The sequence below is a fragment of the Oncorhynchus kisutch genome, linkage group LG15, assembly GCF_002021735.2.
Source record: "Oncorhynchus kisutch isolate 150728-3 linkage group LG15, Okis_V2, whole genome shotgun sequence".
Taxonomy (NCBI): Eukaryota; Metazoa; Chordata; class Actinopteri; order Salmoniformes; family Salmonidae; genus Oncorhynchus; species Oncorhynchus kisutch.
In genome coordinates this window covers 36,432,679-36,452,478 of record NC_034188.2, presented here as the reverse complement: position 1 = coordinate 36,452,478, position 19,800 = coordinate 36,432,679, and the positions used below count along the sequence as shown (strand labels likewise).

The following is a 19,800-nucleotide window of genomic DNA, read 5'->3' as shown; positions in this document are numbered from 1 at the left end:
GACTGACTAATGGTGTAGCTGACTGGCCAGCCGGAAAGGTCACGAGGAAGCGAGATACATATAGAACTGTGTGATTAAGCCATGCACCATGCGTCAAGTTATTATCACCAGCATTAGTCAATCACACACACAGACGCACACCCACCACACACGGATTTTGCGTGGGTATGTGTTAGTGCGTGCCTGTCCGTTCCTGTGTGTACACGTGTGTGTGTGTGTCTCGTAGCATCTTGTGGTGTGTGTGTGTGTGTGTGTGTGCGTCCATGTGCGTCTCTGCATGTGTGTCTGTGTGTGTCTTGCTGCAGTGTGTGTCAGTGTGTGTGTGTGGTGTTGAGTCCCAGTCTGTCTGTGTTACAGTCCCCAGAGTGGCTATAGTTAAAAGGCAGGGAATGACATCTGCATTAGTTAACACTTTCCGATGGCTGGCAGGCCTCTCTCTCGCCCTTTCTCTCTTTTTCCCTTTCTCACTCACTATCTTCCCCTCTCTTTCTCCACCTTGTTTCTCTTTGTGTAGTTCTTTTTTCTTTATTTCTCTCTCTCTCTCGCTCACCCCCCCCCCTCTCTTGTGTTTCCATCCCTCTCCTTCTCCTGAATGTCTCTTAGGTTATGCCATCTCTCATTTTTATTACCCACGCCTCTATAGGGGCATCTGAAGAGCACGGAAGTAGCAGCTCTCTCTCTCCGAGTGTCTCTTTCCCTCCCAAACATGTCACACCCTTTCTCTCTTCAACTATCCATATGTCTGTCCCTCTGTCTCTCCATCCCTCTCTTTCCCTCGCGTCTCCATCTGTCAGTGTGTGACCATAAGCAAATAAAACACAGAACTAAACAAATACGATGCAAACTATTTGGTTCCATTGTCTAGGTAACTACACATGTTGGAACAGGACTAGAACAGTAGGTTAAGGGATTAGTTGGGATAGTATTGTCGATGACCTTGGTCCCCTGGTTAGGTAGTAGTACCTTCGCTGTACTGCATCGGATTTTACATGACTGTTGCAAATTGATTGGCTACAGTTTAGGGCTGTGTATGACATATGAAACAATGGTTCTATGAAACTCATACACTAAAACCCACGTGACGCGTTGGCTGAACACATGAACAACAATGATACACCCATGTTCCTCAATAGCATTCCATGTCCAGGACCAAGGGTGCCAGGTTGTCGAGCAAGGCTTTGAAGTACTAGACCACCAACGCAATGTGGAGAGGTCGTTTTCTGACTGTCATTCTTTTTAAGCTTGTTCCTTGACAGTCCTGTCAATTGAATTCGCAAGCCTCTTAACGGACTCTGCAGCAGACATTGTCACCTCTGAGGTCCTGTTTCTCACCTCTGGGGTCATGGTACATTCCACCAGTGGAGTGGCTCAGAGCTGAGGATGGCGACACTCCACTAGCTCATCAGCTGTGGGGGGGTCTGGTGTTGAAGGGGGCCTAATATAGCACACACCAACCCCTTGGAGAGATGAAAACAGCCTGGTGTTATTTCTGTTTTTCCAATTTCTCTCTCTGTCTTCTTGTCTCTCTCTCAATCTCTTCTCTCTCACTTCTATCTCTTTTCCTAGACCTTTTCAGCTTCCTGGCTAAATTGTCCTGGTACTGGGTGAAGTTCACGATTCTGTTGACCTTAACAAGTGTCGAGGACCATTGGAAGTAAAATAGCCCCATAATATCAATGATTCACCACCATATTTCACATGGGGTTCTTTTCTGCTTATGCATTCTCATTTCGACGCCGAACCCACCGACAGTGTTCATGGCCAAAGAGTTCTATTTTCATGGAGGAATGGTCTAAGATCCTTCCCAATGTGTTCCAACTCATATAAACATTTTATAGGAAAAGGCTCGTTGCCGTTATTTTTGCAAGGTGAGGTATTGAAAGGTATTGAAAACAGAAGTGTCAATAATTGGGACCCCCCCCCCATCTTTTTGCGAGAAAAAAATAAAATATTACTTGTTAAGTGAAATCTCTTTCTCTGAGCAATTGTATTAGTATAAAATAATATAATTTCCCAATTATTTCAGCATACAATTTATCTCAGTATTTGAATGATTTATTTTATACAGTCATTTTTGCTCATCTTTATTAAGGGTGTCAATAATTACTGGTTTCTCCTGTTTACAAGATAATGTTTTTCATAGCTGTCCTGGCACCGAGGGTGGAAATTTGACAGGCTATTTTGTATTTCCCTTGTGATAGTCCCCATCCCCTCCCTCCCTCTATTGCTCTCTCGTCCGGTTAATTTGAGGAGAGAAGGATGTGGTCCGTGATCCCAGGTGTTTCCTGTTAGACGTCTGATCCCTTGCTTCTCTCTCTCCACCTACAATGCTCCCCCATCCTTCTCTTCATCTGTCAGCCTTTCGGGATGGAGGGACATAGTCAGGGAATTTGGAATAATTTGTTGTTTAATGGCCAAGACATTTCTGAGGACTGTTTTGTAGTTAGCCCTCCAGAAGGGCATGGCTAGTCTGAGCAACAAGCAAAGAAAGATGGCGTCAGCTGTTAAGTTATTCATCATTAGTATTGCATAATGTTACTGTGCATTACTTTTTTGAGGCAAACCCTCTTGAACAAGCATGATTTTGGTTTTTCCTGTGGGTTTATACGGAAGTCGTGAAGCAAACATGGCCAGTGGATGTATACGTGTGTACAGGTTATCCTCTCCTTGACCTCAACACAGCTCTGGATGTCGGATTTATACAAAGCCAGATAATTACACCATCAAGCTGGTGCTTCCACTTGGGACGAAACTGGAACAGCCCGCAATCTCCACTGTGGCTTTCTTGGAACACTATTTATGCATTGCACAATTACTGTGACGTTGTTGTTGTTGTGATAGAAAAGCAATTTATTTGTGCTTTTTATTTTATTTTGTATCCAGGGCAGATTGTAAATGACGAAGGGAAAAGTCTTGTAGGCAAATCGTTCTTTGTGTACAGTAGTACACATGGGAACAGTGTGTATATTATGTACAGGCTTTCTTTCTGCAGCCATATCGTCTCTTAATGGAACAGAAAACTGCATTGACATTGGATTTTATTTGTCTTTTTTTTATTAATAAGTTTCTCGTTTTGCAGACGGACCAACAGTATGCCAACAGCGTGGCTGACAACCTCAAGCGCCTGTAAGTACCGCGGGATGCTGTTTCCATGGAGACCTGCCTCTCCATGGAGAGGACTGTTGTCACTTTCAATTCGGGCTCAGTGTGTTGGGTGTATGTGTGTTGGGTGGACCTGTGGAATAAGGTGTTTGTGTGTATGGTATTTTTAAATGATTTTGTTATTGTGTGTGTTTGCTACCTGCATTTGATGTTTGCATGTTCATGTGCTTTGTGTGTGTGCGAGATGTATTCACTCTACTTGTGCCTATATGTCACGTTTGGTCTCTGCTTGTCTAAGTCTTGGATCTATTCCACACGTGCACATCTGTCTTCTTTGACGTGTGTGCATAGTGTATTTCTATTTGAATACATGTTTGTTTATTTGTGGTGTGTGCATTTCACTGTATCCTGTTTACCTTCCATCATGCGCTCACATACACACACACACAACGTCTTGTATAACTAACCTTGTGGGGACACACAATTCAGTGCCATTCAAAATCCTATATTCCCTAACCTTAACCCCAAACCTATCCTCCTAGCCACTTCCCTAGACTGACAGTATCCCCCCTCACAAAGTGCCCACTGTGCAGGTTTAAGAACCTGCTGTTTTAGACAGTCATGTTTGTCAGTGGGAGATTGAGCCAGAGCTCTTTCCTGCCGAGGTGGCCATTTTGACCCAAGATGATACCAGTGGTCACTCCGTCACTGTCACTCTCCTAAGTCCCCTAGCAGTGTCACCTCAGGGGAAATGGGCTGCGTCTCAAATGGCACCATATTCCCTAAAGTACACTGCTTTTGACCAGAGCCTGATGGGCCCTGTGAAAAAGTAGTGTACTACATAAGGAATAGGGTGTCATTTGGGACACAGGCATGGTTGGAGATGGCTATGGGGGTTGATGGAAGGAAGGGGGAGGGGAGAGAAGAGGGGAGGGAGGTTGAATGTGCCCCCTGTCACCTTGTCGTTCTCTCAGTGAGATTGGAAACACAGGAGAGAGAGAGAGCGTGTGTGTGGGGGGGGGGGGGGGGGGAGTGTGTGTGGTGTGAACTATTGTGAGTTAGTGTGTGTGCATGTGAGTTCCTAAGGGGCAGCTTTTCCTGTCCTGGGTGATTGGCAGGGTTAGTGATGCACACTTGACCCCTGTCTCTCTCATGATTGGATCCTCTCTCTCTTTGTACGTCCTTATCTGAATTGAATTCAATTCAAACATTGAATTTGAATTGGCCACACCCCACATGAAGCAGAATTGGAAGGAAGTAAAATGTAATTCAAACCAATTCAACTGAGATGTGAAACATGAAATTCTAATTCATTTGTCAAATCTTTTATCAAAAGAATATGCCACTTATTGATGCAAGTATTACACATACCATTTCATTAGTTTGATTAACACTCAAAGATATTTTTGTTACATTGTTCCCTTCCATACTGCAGTGTTTTCTCATATTTAAAACATTAAGGGAATTATTACATTTACAACCCACAACATGATCTTAAAATATTTCTAGTCCAATATAATTAGAAAAAATTGTTATAGGAGAATGAGTTTTAAAAATACATATTTCAAGCTTATGCTACATGGTATTTGTAACCATACATTGTCAAAATAAACATTACTATGGTGTTAAAAAAGCCATTTGAATTGTATTGAATTAAATTCTACTTCCTTTAATTAAAATTCTGCTTCCTGTTGGGTGTGACCAATTCAAATTCAAGCATTCGCAACTCAAGCAAGCACTTTTTTTCACAAAAGCATGCACAATGTGTCAATTTAGGCTGTTTGAAATGTTATGTTTAAGCAAAGTAGGCCTAAATATTCAATAAGTAAATGAAGAAACTTTGAAGAAAAACTGAATTGTTAAGTAAATGTTCAAGAGAAAAAAAGGAACTGTTATGCCTACAGCGCATTTTCTATATCATTTCTATATATTATCATATATAGTCAGGTGGTTGTGCATGGGTTATTAGCAATTGCGGGTGAAGAAACAGCTGACTAATTCAAATGCATTTCGGTGTATCTTTTTCTATATATTATCATATGTAGTCAGGCGGTTGTGAATGGGTTATTAGCATTTGCGGATCAAGAAACAGCTGACTAATACATTTCATGTATTTCAGTGTATTTTTTGCTGTGTGTTTGTGTGTGTGTGCGCGATCCTGTCAGGCATTTGAATATCCTGACAAGAGAGGAAGTGATTATGCACAGGGTGGGAGAGACCAACATGCTGTCGCGTCTGTTTGTCCGTCCGTCTGTCTGTCTCTTTGTCTATCCCAACAGGGCTGTGTCTGTATGATAGTTGTAGAAAATATAGTTAATGTAATAATGCACAGTTGATACCTCTCTCCACTCTCTCTCTTTACCCTCTGCCTTCTCTCTCTTTCCCATCCCCTTTCTCTCTCTTTCAGATTTCCAGTTGAGATCCAGTCAGGTCTTCTAGAGATCATCTCTCCATCAGTCCACTTCTACCCCGATTTCTCCCGTCTCAAAGAGTCCTTCGGAGACCCCAAGGAGAGGGTCAGGTAATACGGCAACCTTCCCAGAAGATTGCTGCAGCTTTCACAACTGTCTGAGCAACCCGCTGCAGTTCAGTACAGGAGACTAGTTTATATTCAAGTCTTGTCTTGAACCGTGGCCCGTTGTTTCATATGAGGATGCTGTGACGATTCGTTGTTGTGTGAGCTCGCGTGTGTGTGTGGAATACCGTCAGGTTGAGTCTGAGTTGAGGGACACTCTCCACTCCTCTGTTCTTGTGTGACTTGATGACATCACCTCAGTGTCGCCCCTTCTCTCGTCACTTATTTAGTACCCCGCTGGGTGTGAATGAATGTGCGTGTGTGACATTCCAACGTCGAGACTGTTGTCTTCTTTTATTTAGCACTCTTCTGCATGTGTGAATATGTAATGGTCATGACTATGCGTGCATAAATGTGTGTATGAGAGAGTCTGTCGGTCTGTTGGTCTGTTTGATTAGCTATCTAGCTGTGTGTCTAACTCACTACTTGTCTACCTAAGTGCCTGTCTGTGTATGTGTTGGTGTGTGTGAGTATTTACAGTCAGGTCAAATTCTTTTGGCACCTTTTGATAAAGACCAGCAAAAAAGACTGTATAAAATAAATAATGCAAATACTGAGTTATATTTTATGCTCAATTTATTTATTTATTTTCTCAGAGAAAGAGATTTTGTTTAACAAGTTATATATATATATATTTAATCTTAAAACCTCTTAGAGCCCCCCCCCCCCCCCTACTTTGTGCAATTTCCGCCTGAAGACATACCCAAATCTAACAGCCTGTGGCTCAGGCACAGAACCAAGGATATGATAACTTCCAAAATGAGTGTGCTACATGACATTTATCATGAAGTCACCCCGGTGTCCCACACAAGTAGCCCAAATGTACCCAAGTGGCCAAATTGGTAAAGGTATACATTTTGAAACATAACTATATACAAAATACCAAAATGGTATTCTAACACCCCCCCCCCCCCCCCCCCCCCGAAAAAATAAATATATATACATTTACAAAATAACATGGGTAACTATTTACACACTTTCAATATTTGGGAGACCCTCAGTCCTCTATCAAATCAAATCTATTTCAATAGCCCCAGCCTAAAACCACAAACAGCAAGCAATGCAGGTGTAGAAGCACGGTGGCTAGGAAAAACTCCCAAGAAAGGCAAAAACCTAGGAAGAAACCTAGAGAGGAACCAGGCTATGAGGGGTGGCCAGTCCTCTTCTGGTTGTGCCGGGTGGAGATCAGTGGTTGTAGAGGGTGCAACAGGACAGCACCTCAAGAGTAAAAATGAACAGTTTAGGGTTCCATAGCCGCAGGCAGAACAGTTGAAACTGGAACAGCAGCAAGGCCGGGTGGACTGGGGACAGCAAGGAGTCATCATGGCAGGTAGTCCTGAAGCATGGTCCAAGGGCTCAGGTCCTCCGAGAGAAAGAACAGCATTAGCATGAGAGCAACTTACCATTCCAAAACAATGTCCTCTCCGTTCAAAAAATATGCCTCAGTTTCAGAATCAAAGCTATGGGAGCTAATGGAGTCTTCAAAAAGCAGATTTGTCTCACTTTCACGATAAATTTCCTCTAAAATTGTTTCTACATTCGTATATATCTAGTCTTAGAATTAGCTTTCCTTGACTTATTCGCCATGATGTTGGATAAATAAACAGCTGAAGATGCAAGTCACCGAAATACTGCTGTGCGTATTAAGCTTCGCTCCATCACGGTTGAATTGGCAACGAAGAAAGGAACGGTCCTTACGCCAGCATTCAATGGAAAGGTTTGTCTTACAACAAAGAACCATAGGATATTTCCGTTTACCTCTGCTCATTGGCTATCTACCCAGCTAGATTTCAAGGTGATCAGTGGTCATTGGGTTAAAATACAGTCAATCAACGAGACAGTGGTCATATAATTGGTGCACAATGGGCTCGTCACTTGTTGTCTTCCAATCGTTTTTTCCGGGTCAATACGTCCCGGACGCAAAATGACCCATCAAGTTTGGTTGTGTTACAAACAAACAGTTGATTGCAAGGAAACCAAACATGACTGGATAAAGTCAGGGAAAGTCTGTCTATTTACGTTGGATGTTACGTCTAAACATGAATGACACGAAATTCAACGAGATAAGCGTTCACAAAATGTTTCGTGTTAGTCTATAAAAAATTGATTTAACCGAACAAAAGACCTTGGGATTGCAACCAGAGCAAGATCTTCAAAGGTAAACTATTTATTTCAATGCAATCTGTGATTTTGTTATGCAAGTGCTGGCTGAATAAGTAGTTTGATATGGGGGTCTATGCTCAGATAATCGCAGCATATTCTTTCGCCATAAATAATTTTTTTAAATATGACAACGCAGTTGGATTAGCAAGATTCTAGGCTTTTGAAGCATGTGAGACACTTGTATTTTCAGGAATGTTTAATATGACTATTTGTTGCCGAACACCGTATGTTGTCAAATTCAAACCCGTATTCGGGATGGGTAGTTCAGAGGTTAAAACCCTTTCATGCGTGAGTTCCAAATATCTCTAACGTCGCCCCAGCGTGAGTTCTCTTTTATGCACGTGAAGTTAGAACGTTCTCGCCGTTCCAGTTTGTGATTGTTACATAACAGTACATTTAATCCACGCTGCCCTCAAACCAAGCCACTTAGCCTGTTTTTATTTATAGGCTGTTTCAACTTCAATGTTAAATTAACAACCAATTATTAACAAGTTGTTACAGTTTGAATTGAGGTGTTTTCCGCATCCTCATTTATTCACATAAAACAAATGTAATTTTTGCTTTTGCGGACAATTCATTTTTGGGACATTTCTGACCGGGACAAAATTCCCCAAGCACTTCCCAATTGTTTTCATGCATTCCGATTCTTGCATATTTCTTTTTTATTTCACCTTTATTTAACCAGGTAGACTAGGTGAGAACAAGTTCTCATTTACAACTGCGACCTGGCCAAGATAAAGCAAAGCAGTGTGACAAAAAATCTATTTTGCAAGCTGTATGGCACTGCTGTCAACATCCTGGTCCTCAAATAAAACTGGTATACTTTCCTATGCTATTTTTGTTCCTCCGCCAGTTTTGAGCCTTTATATTGGGCAGACAGACCAGTTCCCTACCTCCTGCCACTGCCACCTGCCTGCTCCATTTTTGGGGTAATGCTGTAATCAATTGGTTGTAATATTGGATTGAGCAGACCTTCCCATACAATTCGGAACACTCCACGAAAGGCAACTCTACAATTCCAATCTACAATATAATTTAAAAACAAAATACCCTTTTCAAACATCTTTTCCATAAATGCAGGTCTTTTGAGGCATGGCAATCTGCACAAAGGCAAAAAATAAATGTTTAAACAACGAATGAGCTTATTTTAGTAATCTACTTGAGAAACATTTTGGGTTCAAGTAATACTTTTGTATGTGATGATTTTAGAGAGGCTTAGTGCTTTTATATTTAATCATTTCAGCCAACCCAGTTCATATTCGTTATACAGATAGGCACGTTTTATCTTGTCTGGTTTAGCATCCCAGATGAAGCCAAAAAAAATACAAATGTGCTCATATGATTTGAAAAACGAATCATCAGGAGTAGGCAGGGCCATAAGTAAATGACTAAACTGAAATATGACCTAGGAGTTAATCAGTGTAATTGTTCCACAAATAGACAAGTTTTTACCTCCCCATGGTTGCAGGATCTTGTCTATTTTGACTAGTTTTCTATGGAAATTCATTGTGGAAAGATCATTTATATACACTGCTCAAAAAATAAAGGGAACACTTAAACAACACAATGTAACTCCAAGTCAATCACACTTCTGTGAAATCAAACTGTCCACTTAGGAAGCAACACTGATTGACAATAAATGTCACATGCTGTTGTGCAAATGGAATAGACAACAGGTGGAAATTATAGGCAATTAGCAAGACACCCCCAATAAAGGAGTGGTTCTGCAGGTGGTGACCACAGACCACTTCTCAGTTCCTATGCTTCCTGGCTGATGTTTTGGTCATTTTTGAATGCTGACGGTGCTTTCACTCTAGTGGTAGCATGAGACGGAGTCTACAACCCACACAAGTGGCTCAGGTAGTGCAGCTCATCCAGGATGGAAAATCAATGCGGGCTGTGGCAAGAAGATTTGCTGTGTCTGTCAGCGTAGTGTCCAGAGCATGGAGCCACTACCAGGAGACAGGCCAGTACATCAGGAGACGTGGAGGAGGCCGTAGGAGGGCAACAACCCAGCAGCAGGACCGCTACCTCCGCCTTTGTGCAAGGAGGAGCACTGCCAGAGCCCTGCAAAATGACCTCCAGCAGGCCACAAATGTGCATGTGTCTGTTTCTGACCGTTTGAGCAGACTCCATGAGGGTGGTATGAGGGCCCGATGTCCACAGGTGGGGGTTGTGCTTACAGCCCAACACCGTGCAGGACGTTTGGCATTTGCCAGAGAACACCAAGATTGGCAAATTCGCCACTGGCGCCCTGTGCTCTTCACAGATTAAAGCAGGTTCACACTGAGCACGTGACAGAGTCTGGAGACACCATGGAGAATGTTCTGCTGCCTGCAACATCCTCCAGCATGACCGGTTTGGCGGTGGGTCAGTCATGGTGTGGGGTGGCGCACAGCCCTCCATGTGCTCGCCAGAGGTAGCCTGACTGCCATTAGGTAACGAGATGAGATCCTCAGACCCCTTGTGAGACCATATGCTGGTGCGGTTGGCCCTGGGTTCCTCCTAATGCAAGACAATGCTAGACCTCATGTGGCTGGAGTGTGTCAGCAGTTCCTGCAAGAGGAAGGCATTGATGCTATGGACTGCCCCGCCCGTTCCCCAGACCTGAATCCAATTGAGCACATCTAGGACATCGTGTCTCGCTCCATCCACCAACGCCACGTTGCACCACAGACTGTCCAGGAGTCGGCGGATGCTTTAGTCCAGGTCTGGGAGGAGATCCCTCAGGAGACCATCCTCCACCTCATCAGGAGCATGCCCAGGCGTTGTAGGGAGGTCATACAGGCACGTGGAGGCCACACACACTACTGAGCCTAATTTTGACTTGTTTTAAGGACATTACATCAAAGTTGGATCAGCCTGTAGTGTGGTTTTCCACTTTAATTTTGAGTCTGACTCCAAATCCAGACCTCCATGGGTTGATAAATTTGATTTCCATTGATCATTTTTATGTGATTTTGTTGTCAGCACATTCAACTATGTAAAGAAAAAAGTATTTAATAAGAATATTTCATTCATTCAGACCTTTAGATGTATTACTTTAGTGTTCCCTTTCTTTTTTTGAGCAGTGTATTTTGTGATATGAATACCAATTATGTCTACTTCACTGTCAGCCCGTACAGAATCTTTCCAGATTCTTGATATCCTTCATCTTTGCTTATGGACTGCCCTCTTTAATTCAAACTACAGGTTTTCAATGGTGTTCAAGTCCATAGACTGAGAAATGTTGAATGTTCATTTTGATATGATTTAATCATTTTTGTGTGTGCTTGGGGTTACTGTCTTGCGGGGAGATTCACTTCCGGCCAAGTTTCAGCCTCTTGGCAGAGGCAACCAGGTTTTGGGCTAAAACGTCCTGGTAATGGGTAATGTTCAAGATGCTGATGACTTTAACAAGGGTCCCAGGACCATTGGAAGCAACATAGCCACATAACATTAATGATCCAACACCATTTTTAAAAAGTTTTTTTTAAACAAATGTAAGCCCCTGGGGTTTATTAAATGGCATTGGCACTTGGATTTCAACCGGTGCTATGGTCAGATTACATGAAAATATAGCTCTATGGCCACGCACAACATTGGTGGGTTTGGTGTCAAAATAAGGATACATAAGCAGAAAATACCTGCTGTAAAAAATGGTGGTGGATCTTTGATGTTATGGAGCTATTTTGCTTTCACTGGTCCTGGGGCCTTTGCTAAGGTCATCGGCATCATGAACTTTAGCCACTACGAGGGGATTTTCACTAAAGACCTGCTTGCCTCTTCCAGGAGCCTGAAACTTGGACCTGACTGGATATGTGCCTAAGTATGTTTGCCTTTCTTTGTTTATTTGTGCGTTAGTCTGGCCGTACGTCTCTGAGGGTGGGGTTGTGTGTGGTGATCCTTTCTGCGTGCAGTCAGTCTGCTCTTTGTTTTATTTTGCACTTGGCTGAGCTGCATGTTTTTTTTTTGTTGAAGATGAGACTTGCTGAAGGCGGCTGGCTGTGTGAAGTCAAGTCAAGCCCCGTGTGTCTGTGCTGCTGCTCATAGCTCTTCCATTCCTAACTCAGCCATGGTCATTTACCAAGGCAAAGTAATCCATCAATTTACCTCTCGCCCCACAACCCTTCAAAAAAATCTAGTCACTGTTTTACTAAACTCCTGCTTAGTTGACTTATAACTGCTTTGGCTACTTTGCAGCTCATTTGCGTAGCCTGCTTAATATAGGCTTTATGATAGAAATACAGAAGGATGAAATCCTCTCATCCGTGGGTGTGCCAGGCTCTCTCTTTCACCTGTGTGTGTAATCCGGGGAGATTTGTTCAGATTAGCGGTCTAGGACGGGCCTCACTCTGATATGATTACTAATCTGGGAAAGGGAGGGCACAACTCTCCTCAATCACAATCCAGCCAGGTACAAACATTCATACCCACACTCACCTGCACACAACTTGTGCCCACATGATCAGGTGTGTGTGTGTGTGTGTGTGAGGGAGAATTAGTCCCTGCCTGTCCAGGTGTTGAGTATCTGATGTTGAGCTATGGTGTTGAACGCAGACATTCTCATTGTGATTATTACCGCTACATTAGCCAGGTGTATCGTGTTAGCAGGTGCACTGCCCGTACCACCACATCCACAGTGGGTGTGTGCAGGATGTTTATCCTTTGTGTCTTTTGTGTGCATGTCTGGGTGTCTGTGCAGTCGTGACTGTGTGTGTGTGTGTACTGTATGTGTAGTCATTTTAGTGTGTTTGTGTGTGTGTTTAGTTCAGTATGTGTCTCTCTGCATGTATGCTTAGTTTAACGCGCACGGATGTGTTCGTGCGTGCGTCTGTGCACACGCATGTGTGGTGATTTATGTGCTGCAGTAATGAGTGTGAGCAGGGAGAATGACTCCCTGGGCTGCTACAGGCCACTGCCATTGCTTATTCATGAGGAGCACTTAAGACAGGGGCCCATGTCTCGCTGAAGTATTTAACTAGTCACACACACATAACCAACCACACACGCAAACGCACCCGCATGCAAAACACCTGCATACTCTTTCAAATGCACCTACTCAAAAACACAACTACACACACATACCGTCAAACTCGTACACACACATCGTCAAACTTCCCCTCTGTTTAGATTGGTAGGCCAGGGCCAGTAATAACTGTGGTTGTCACAAGTTCTGGGTGAGAGCATCTTCTAACAGGACAGAACTCTCTCTAAGAGAACACACACCACTGTTCCATACACATAATTTCTGATGCCTCGAGCTATTGGAACTGTGTCAGGGTGTGCGGTTAAAATTGGCAAAAAACACACATTTCTTTCCACAAGGCCGTGGGGTGACATTCAGAGACTTGTCCTGAAGCTACTCCTGTCTTGTCTTAGCTGTATGCTTAGGGTTGTTGTCCTGTTGGAAGGTGAACCTTCGTCCCAGTCTTAGGTCCTGAGCGCTCTGGAGCAGGTTTTCATCAAGGATCTCTCTGTACTTTGCTCCATTCATCTTTCCCTCAGTCCTGACTAGTCTCCCAGTCCCTGCCGCTGAAAAACATCCCCACAGCATGATGCTGCCACCATGCTTCACTGTAGGGATGGTGCCAGGGTTTCCTCCAGACATCACGCTTGGCCATTCAGGCCAAAGAGTTCAATCTTGGTTTCATCAGACCAGAGAATCTTGTTTCTCATGGTCTGAGAGTCCTTTAGGTGCCTTTTGGCAAAATCCAAGTGGGCTGTCATGTGCCTTTTACTGAGGGGTGGCTTCCATCTGGCAACTCTACCATAAAGGCCTGATCGGTGGAGTGCTGCAGAAATTGTTGTCCTTCTGGAAGTTTCTCCCATCTCCACAGAGGAACTCTGGACCTCTGTCATAGTGACCAGCTGGTTCTTGGTGACCTTCCTGAGCAAGGCCCTTCTCTCCCGATTGCTCAGTTCGGCCAGGCAGCCAGCTCTAGGAAGAGTCTTGGTGGTTCCAAAAGTCTTCCATTCAAGAATGATGGAGGACACTGTGTTCTTGGGGACCTTTAATGCTAAAATAAATGTTTTGGTACCTTTCCTCAGATCTGTGCCTTTACACAATCCTGTCTCGGATCTCTACAGGCAATTCCTTCGACCCCATGGCTTGGTTTTTTCTCTGACATGCACTGTCAACTCTGGGACCTTATATAGACAGGTGTGTGCCTTTCCAAATCATGTCCAATCAATTGAATTTACTGCAGGTGGACTCCAATCAAGTTGTAGAACATATCAAGGATATTCTCCCGAGTGTCGCAGAGGTCGAGGACACTGCATCTCAGTGCTTGTGGCGCCACTAGACACCCTGGCTCGAATCCAGGCTGTATCACAACCGGCCATGATTGGGAGTCGCATAGGGTGGCGCACAATTGGCCCAGTGCCGTCTGGGTTTTGCTGGTGTAGGCCGTCATTGTAAATAAGAATTTGTTCTTAACAGACTTGCCTAGTTAAATAAAGGTTACTGTTAATTTAAAATGTAAATAATCCATGGAAACAGGATGCACCTGAGCTCAATTTCGAGTATCATAGCAAAGGGTCTGAATACTTATGTAAATAAGGTATCTGTTTTTATTTTTAATACATTTGCAAAAATGTCTAAATCTGTTTTCGCTTTGTCATTATTGGGTATTGTGTGTAGATTGATGAGCAACATTTTTTATAAATCAATTTTAAAATAAGGCTGTAACGTAACAAAATGTGTAAAAAGTCAAGGGGACTGAAAACTTTCCGAAGGCAGTGTATATCAACGAATTGGTGAGGGCACTAGAACAGTCTGCAGCATCCGGCCTCACCCTACTAGAATCTGAAGTCGAATTTCTACTCTTTGCTGATGATCTTGTTCGTCTGACCAAGGGGGGCCAACAGCAGCACTTAGATCTTCTGCACAGATTCTGTCGGACCTGGGCCCTGACAGTAAATCTCAGTAAGACAAAAATAATGGTGTTCCAAAAAAGGTCCAGTTGCCAGGACCACAAATGCAAATTCCATCTAGACTCCGTTGCCCTAGACCAGGTGTAACCGATGTGAAATGGCTAGCTAGTTAGCGGTGGTGCGCGCTAATAGCGTTTCGATCAGTGACTTCACTCGCTCTGAGACCTTGCAGTAGTGGTTCCCCTTGCTCCGCAAGGGGCGTGGCTTTTGTGGAGCGATGGGTAACGATGCTTCGTGGGTGTCAGTTGTCTGTGTGCAGGGGGTCCCTGGTTCGAGCCCGGGTAGGGGAGAGGAGAGGGACGGAAGCTATACTGTTACACAGGGGTTCTTAAACTTATTCAGCCTGGGACCCAAATGAGAAATGCTGTGTTTTCCTGGGACCCAAGCTTAGGAAAATATGCAACTATTTGCAAATATCGGTACATTTCATTGCCCTTATGCCTAAAAAAAAAAAGCTATATATATATACAAAAACAAATAACAATGAAATACCCAAAGATATATTTTCATGTTTATTTTTCACCATTAAAAATGCGCTTATATACCTGTCTAGGTTGGAACTGTTGCTGTTAAAATACAATAAATAATTGAACTGGAATGAACGGATTGATCACATCCCACAGATGTAAAACAGAACACACACACACAGTCTTTTTGATCGTGCAACCCTAAGTAACAGTTCAGATAAATGATCCGAAGTTTTCTACAAGCATGTCTATTCTGGGCTCAGTTTTTGACAGTACAACACTGAGGTCATGCTCAGCATTGCGACTGTTTCTGTACTTGAGAACCCTGACTTGCATCATCGGTATGTGGTGCAAAACTGGATCAGAACATCTACTGCTTTCTAAGTCAGGCAGGAGACCGCTACCTGTTGCAGATGAGCAACCCAGAACTGTGTGTGTGTTTGTCTCAAAAAGCATCTTGCTTCAATCAGTTTATTCCAGTTCAGACTAAAAATTACTACTTGCAACAGTACCAACCTCGACTTGTTTTCAACAATAATTTCTACAGTAAAATGTACAATAGGCCTGATAATGTTTTTATCTTCATCTGTACTGTTTCTTGGGGTTGCACTATCAGTAGCTAGTTAGCTTGCTTTGGCTAAACGTTAGCTATTAGCTGTGTAACATTACAAGGCCAGGGGATTGTTTGAAAGAGAAACTCACATCTACTACGATGAGAGATAATACTCCCTTATTTCTGCTTATCACCACCTGTTATAAAATGACAACAATGCCATGCAAGTTCACTTACTTTTCCACTTTCGAAGCACTGTTTCCTGAAGCATTCTGCCCTGTTCTTAAAGAACTCCCTGGGTTTACCGTCTCTGTTCTGCCTGGATGTTTGGTCAGGACGTGTCGTTTTATTCATTTGTTTGTTTTGAGACTCATTGCTAAGCACTTCCCCACACAAAACACATTGTGGGCGCTCCTCGTTATTTCTCAAAGTTTGTATGGAAGAGACAAAATGCCATCACTGTATTTGCGTTTCATGACGATTGAGCTCAGTCAGAACACGTGGCTAGCATGAGTCCATTTCATGACAGCGGTGAGTGGGAATAACAAGTCAGTGGCTTGAACGACAGCGCTGCAGCGTGTGGGTTGCGGAGTGATCTTCAAGAAAACTTCAACAACAAAAAAATCTGGTAAACAGCGAAGCACACGGGCATCTCCCTCCACCTCTCCCACTCGCGCAGCTGCCAAACTGAGCAGAGACCGCTGATAAGCAGAGAGCGCACTGAACCGAGAGCGCAGTTGCACTTGGCCAAATCAATTCCAGTAATTCATGAAGTAATCCATTTACGACCCATACTTTAAGAAACGCTGCCCTAGAGCACACAAAAAATGATACATACCTGAGCCTAAATATCAGCGCCACAGGTAACTTCAACAAAGCTAGGAACGATCTGAGAGGCATGAAGGGCCTTCTATGCCATCAAAAGGAACATAAAATTCGACCTACCAAATCAACATAAAAATACTTGAATCAGTTATAGAACCCATTGCCCTTTATGGTTGTGAGGTCTGGGGTCCGCTCACCAACCAATAATTCACAAAATGGGACCAACACTAAATTGAGACTGCATGCAGAATTAAAAAAAAAAATATCCTCAGTGTACAACATAAAACACAAAATAATGCATGGCCCTAAACAGAGAGTACACAGTGGCAGAATACCTGCCCACTGTGACTGACCCAAACTTAAGGAAACCTTTGACTATGTACAGACTCGGTGAGCATAGCCTTGCTATTGAGAAAGGCCTCCGTAGGCAGACCTGGCTCTTAAGAGACAACATGCCATCACAGCAGCAAGATTTCTGTAATCTGTTGCCAGAAGAAAATATGACATTTGAAATGTCTTTATTCTTTTGGAGCTTTTGTTAGTGTAATGTTTACTGTTATTTAATTGTTTTATTGTTAATTTAACTTGATCTATTTCACTTGCTTTGTAAACAATGTAATGTAAACATATAGACATGGAAAGAGCAAGAGAGAATAAGGGAGAGGGGGAGGGAAGGGAGAAATAGCAGGACAGAGAGGGAACGAGCAGGACAGAGAGGGAGGGAGAGAGAGAGAGAGGGAAAGAGCAGAACAGAGAGAGGGAGGGAGACGTAAAGTGAGAAGAAGCGAGAGACTGAACCAAAGACAATGGGAGGTAGCCAGAGCTAGAGCGAGAGAGACAGATGTGTGATCGAATCACAATAAGATATTAAATGGATAAAGGAAAGTGAAGATGTCAGAGAAAAAGAGTGGCTAAGATTGATGATAAAATGAGGGAGATAGAATGTGTGTGTGTGTGTGTGTGTGTGTGTGTGTGTGTGTGTGTGTGTGTGTGTGTGTGTGTGTGTGTGTGTCAGAGAGAGACACTTCCAGATGACTGAGCTGTGAACAGGACTAGAAGTGGATCACGGCCAATGAGACAGACAGGACAGGGTGTCACTCTCAGGTCACCACGGCGACTAGGGCAATGTCACACACACGGTTCATCAACTGCCCCGGTCCGTCTGCCTCTAGTGTTGTTGTCTTAGTGGTAGTTCTCTTTAGTCATGCAATCTGGCTCTGGTCCAATATCCACACTAGTGTTGTTGATGGCTAAGCCTAAGTGCATTGCATTTGTTCTCCTAAGACCTAGATACTATTGTCCTGTTGCGTCTTGAGTATGCTGTGTTACGATGCAGAGATTCTTAGAGTTTGCAACCAGGTTGGGGTGGAATTACTCTGTCACGCTAGCATACCATTTAGAATGAAGAAGTGTATTCGACTCGCTGTCCTCTATAGCCTATTGCAGTGTTTAGTGTAAATTTCATTATTTTCACCAGTGATATACTGTAATATACAGTTTATATTATTGATTATATTTTAGCTTGTAATGTAAAAATGCAGTGGTAAGCTAAATCCCAAGAGTAAAATGTAAATGCAGTGGATGTTTTAAGGCTGCTGCCAGGATATATTGAATTCAAAGTAAATTAACTTCATCTTGAGAGAGAAAGGAGGGATGGAGGAGGAAGGGAAGAAGGAATGCAGAGTTAAAGACGTTTAAGGAGGAATGGAGTGTGTGTGTGTGTGCGTTGGCATGTGTTCTGCTCTCTGTGTGTGTGGGACCGTGAGGGAGTTAGAGACGGAGGGAGAAAGTAGCATAGGGAGAGGCAGCGAGAGATAATTGTTGTGTTAATTCATTCATTGGCCAGATAGGCCAGTCTACTTCTCTCCTTCTCCATATATCCATCTTCCTCTCCTTCTTCTCTTGGGTCCATGAGGACAGGACCAAGCTCAGTTTCTGTCAAAGCTGACAGGGCCCTAGAGGCCCCCCTTGCAAACAGTCAGCCTGTGGTGCTCTGCAGGGAGTGGAGGAGGGTGAGATGGGTGGGTAAGTAGGTGGGTTTTAAAAAATATTTATTAGGATCCCCATTAGCTGTTGCGAAAGCAGCAGCTACTCGTCCACTAAAAACATGAAACATGACATAATACAGAACATTATTAAACAAGAACAGCTCAAGGACAGAACTACATACATATAAAACAACACACACAGCCTACATATTAATATATACACAAAACATCTAGGTCAAATAAGGGAGAAGAGTTGTGCCACGAGGTGTTGCTTTATCTGTTTTTGGAAACCAGGTTTGCTGTTCATTTGAGCAATATGAGATGGAATTTCCATGTAATAGTGTATGTTTTTTTGAGTTTGTTCTGGATTTGGGGACTGTCAAAAGACCCCTGGTGGCATGTCTGGTGGGGTAAGTGTGTGTGTCAGAGCTGTGTGTAAGTTGACTATGCAACCGTTTTGAATTTTCAACACAATGTTTCTTATAAAGACGAGGAATGCAGCCAGTCTCTCCTCAATTCGAAGCCAAGAGAGACTGGCAAGCATAGTATTAATATTAGCCAGCTGATTACAATGAAGAGCAAGACGTACCACTCTGTCCTGGGCCAGTTGGAGCTTAACTTGGTCTTTCTTTGCCGCACTTGACCACATGACTGGATGATAATCAAGATACAGTAAGACAAAACTGGAGTCTGCAGTGTGGTCTCAAAAAAGCAGAGCATCTCTTTATTGGGTGGGTGGGTGGGTAGATGGATGCAGAGCCCCCCCCCCCCCCACACACACACACACAAACACACACACACACACTGTAACACACTCTCACCAGCTCTCCAGGTCGTTAGAATGCAACTTGACACATCATGTATTTATTCTCTTTACATCTTAACTCAATATTATAAATCCTGAAGTTTAGTATTTTATCGCAGAGAGTGCAGATTTCCCCCTAAATAAACTCATGGGTGAGCAGGCTGATGGACTAAATCGTTCCCAGGTAATCTAGACTGAGTAAATCAATGTCAGATCAACCAGGCGGACGAATCAATCCCACATCTACCAGACAGACGGACAGAGCGACAGACGAATCGATATCAAATCAGCCCAGACAGTCTAATCTATTATTGTCACATACACAATCTGTCTGTAAGACGAGACTGTAGGCCTATTTATTTCATATAGTCGTACAGTTATTTGTTTCTGTTAGGGTAGACGTTTAA

At 43.2% G+C, this 19,800-nt stretch overlaps 1 protein-coding gene across 1 annotated transcript in view; it reads left to right on the top strand.

The window, feature by feature from the left end:
- LOC109905263 (alpha-1,3-mannosyl-glycoprotein 4-beta-N-acetylglucosaminyltransferase B) overlaps positions 1–19,800 on the top strand; it is a 222,983-nt gene that overhangs the window by 127,166 nt on the left and 76,017 nt on the right. Inside the window, exons 5-6 of the mRNA XM_020502541.2 lie at positions 3,080–3,126; positions 5,510–5,623. Of these exons, the coding sequence (XP_020358130.1) occupies positions 3,080–3,126; positions 5,510–5,623 (161 nt within the window). The remainder of the gene's footprint in view (positions 1–3,079; positions 3,127–5,509; positions 5,624–19,800) is intronic.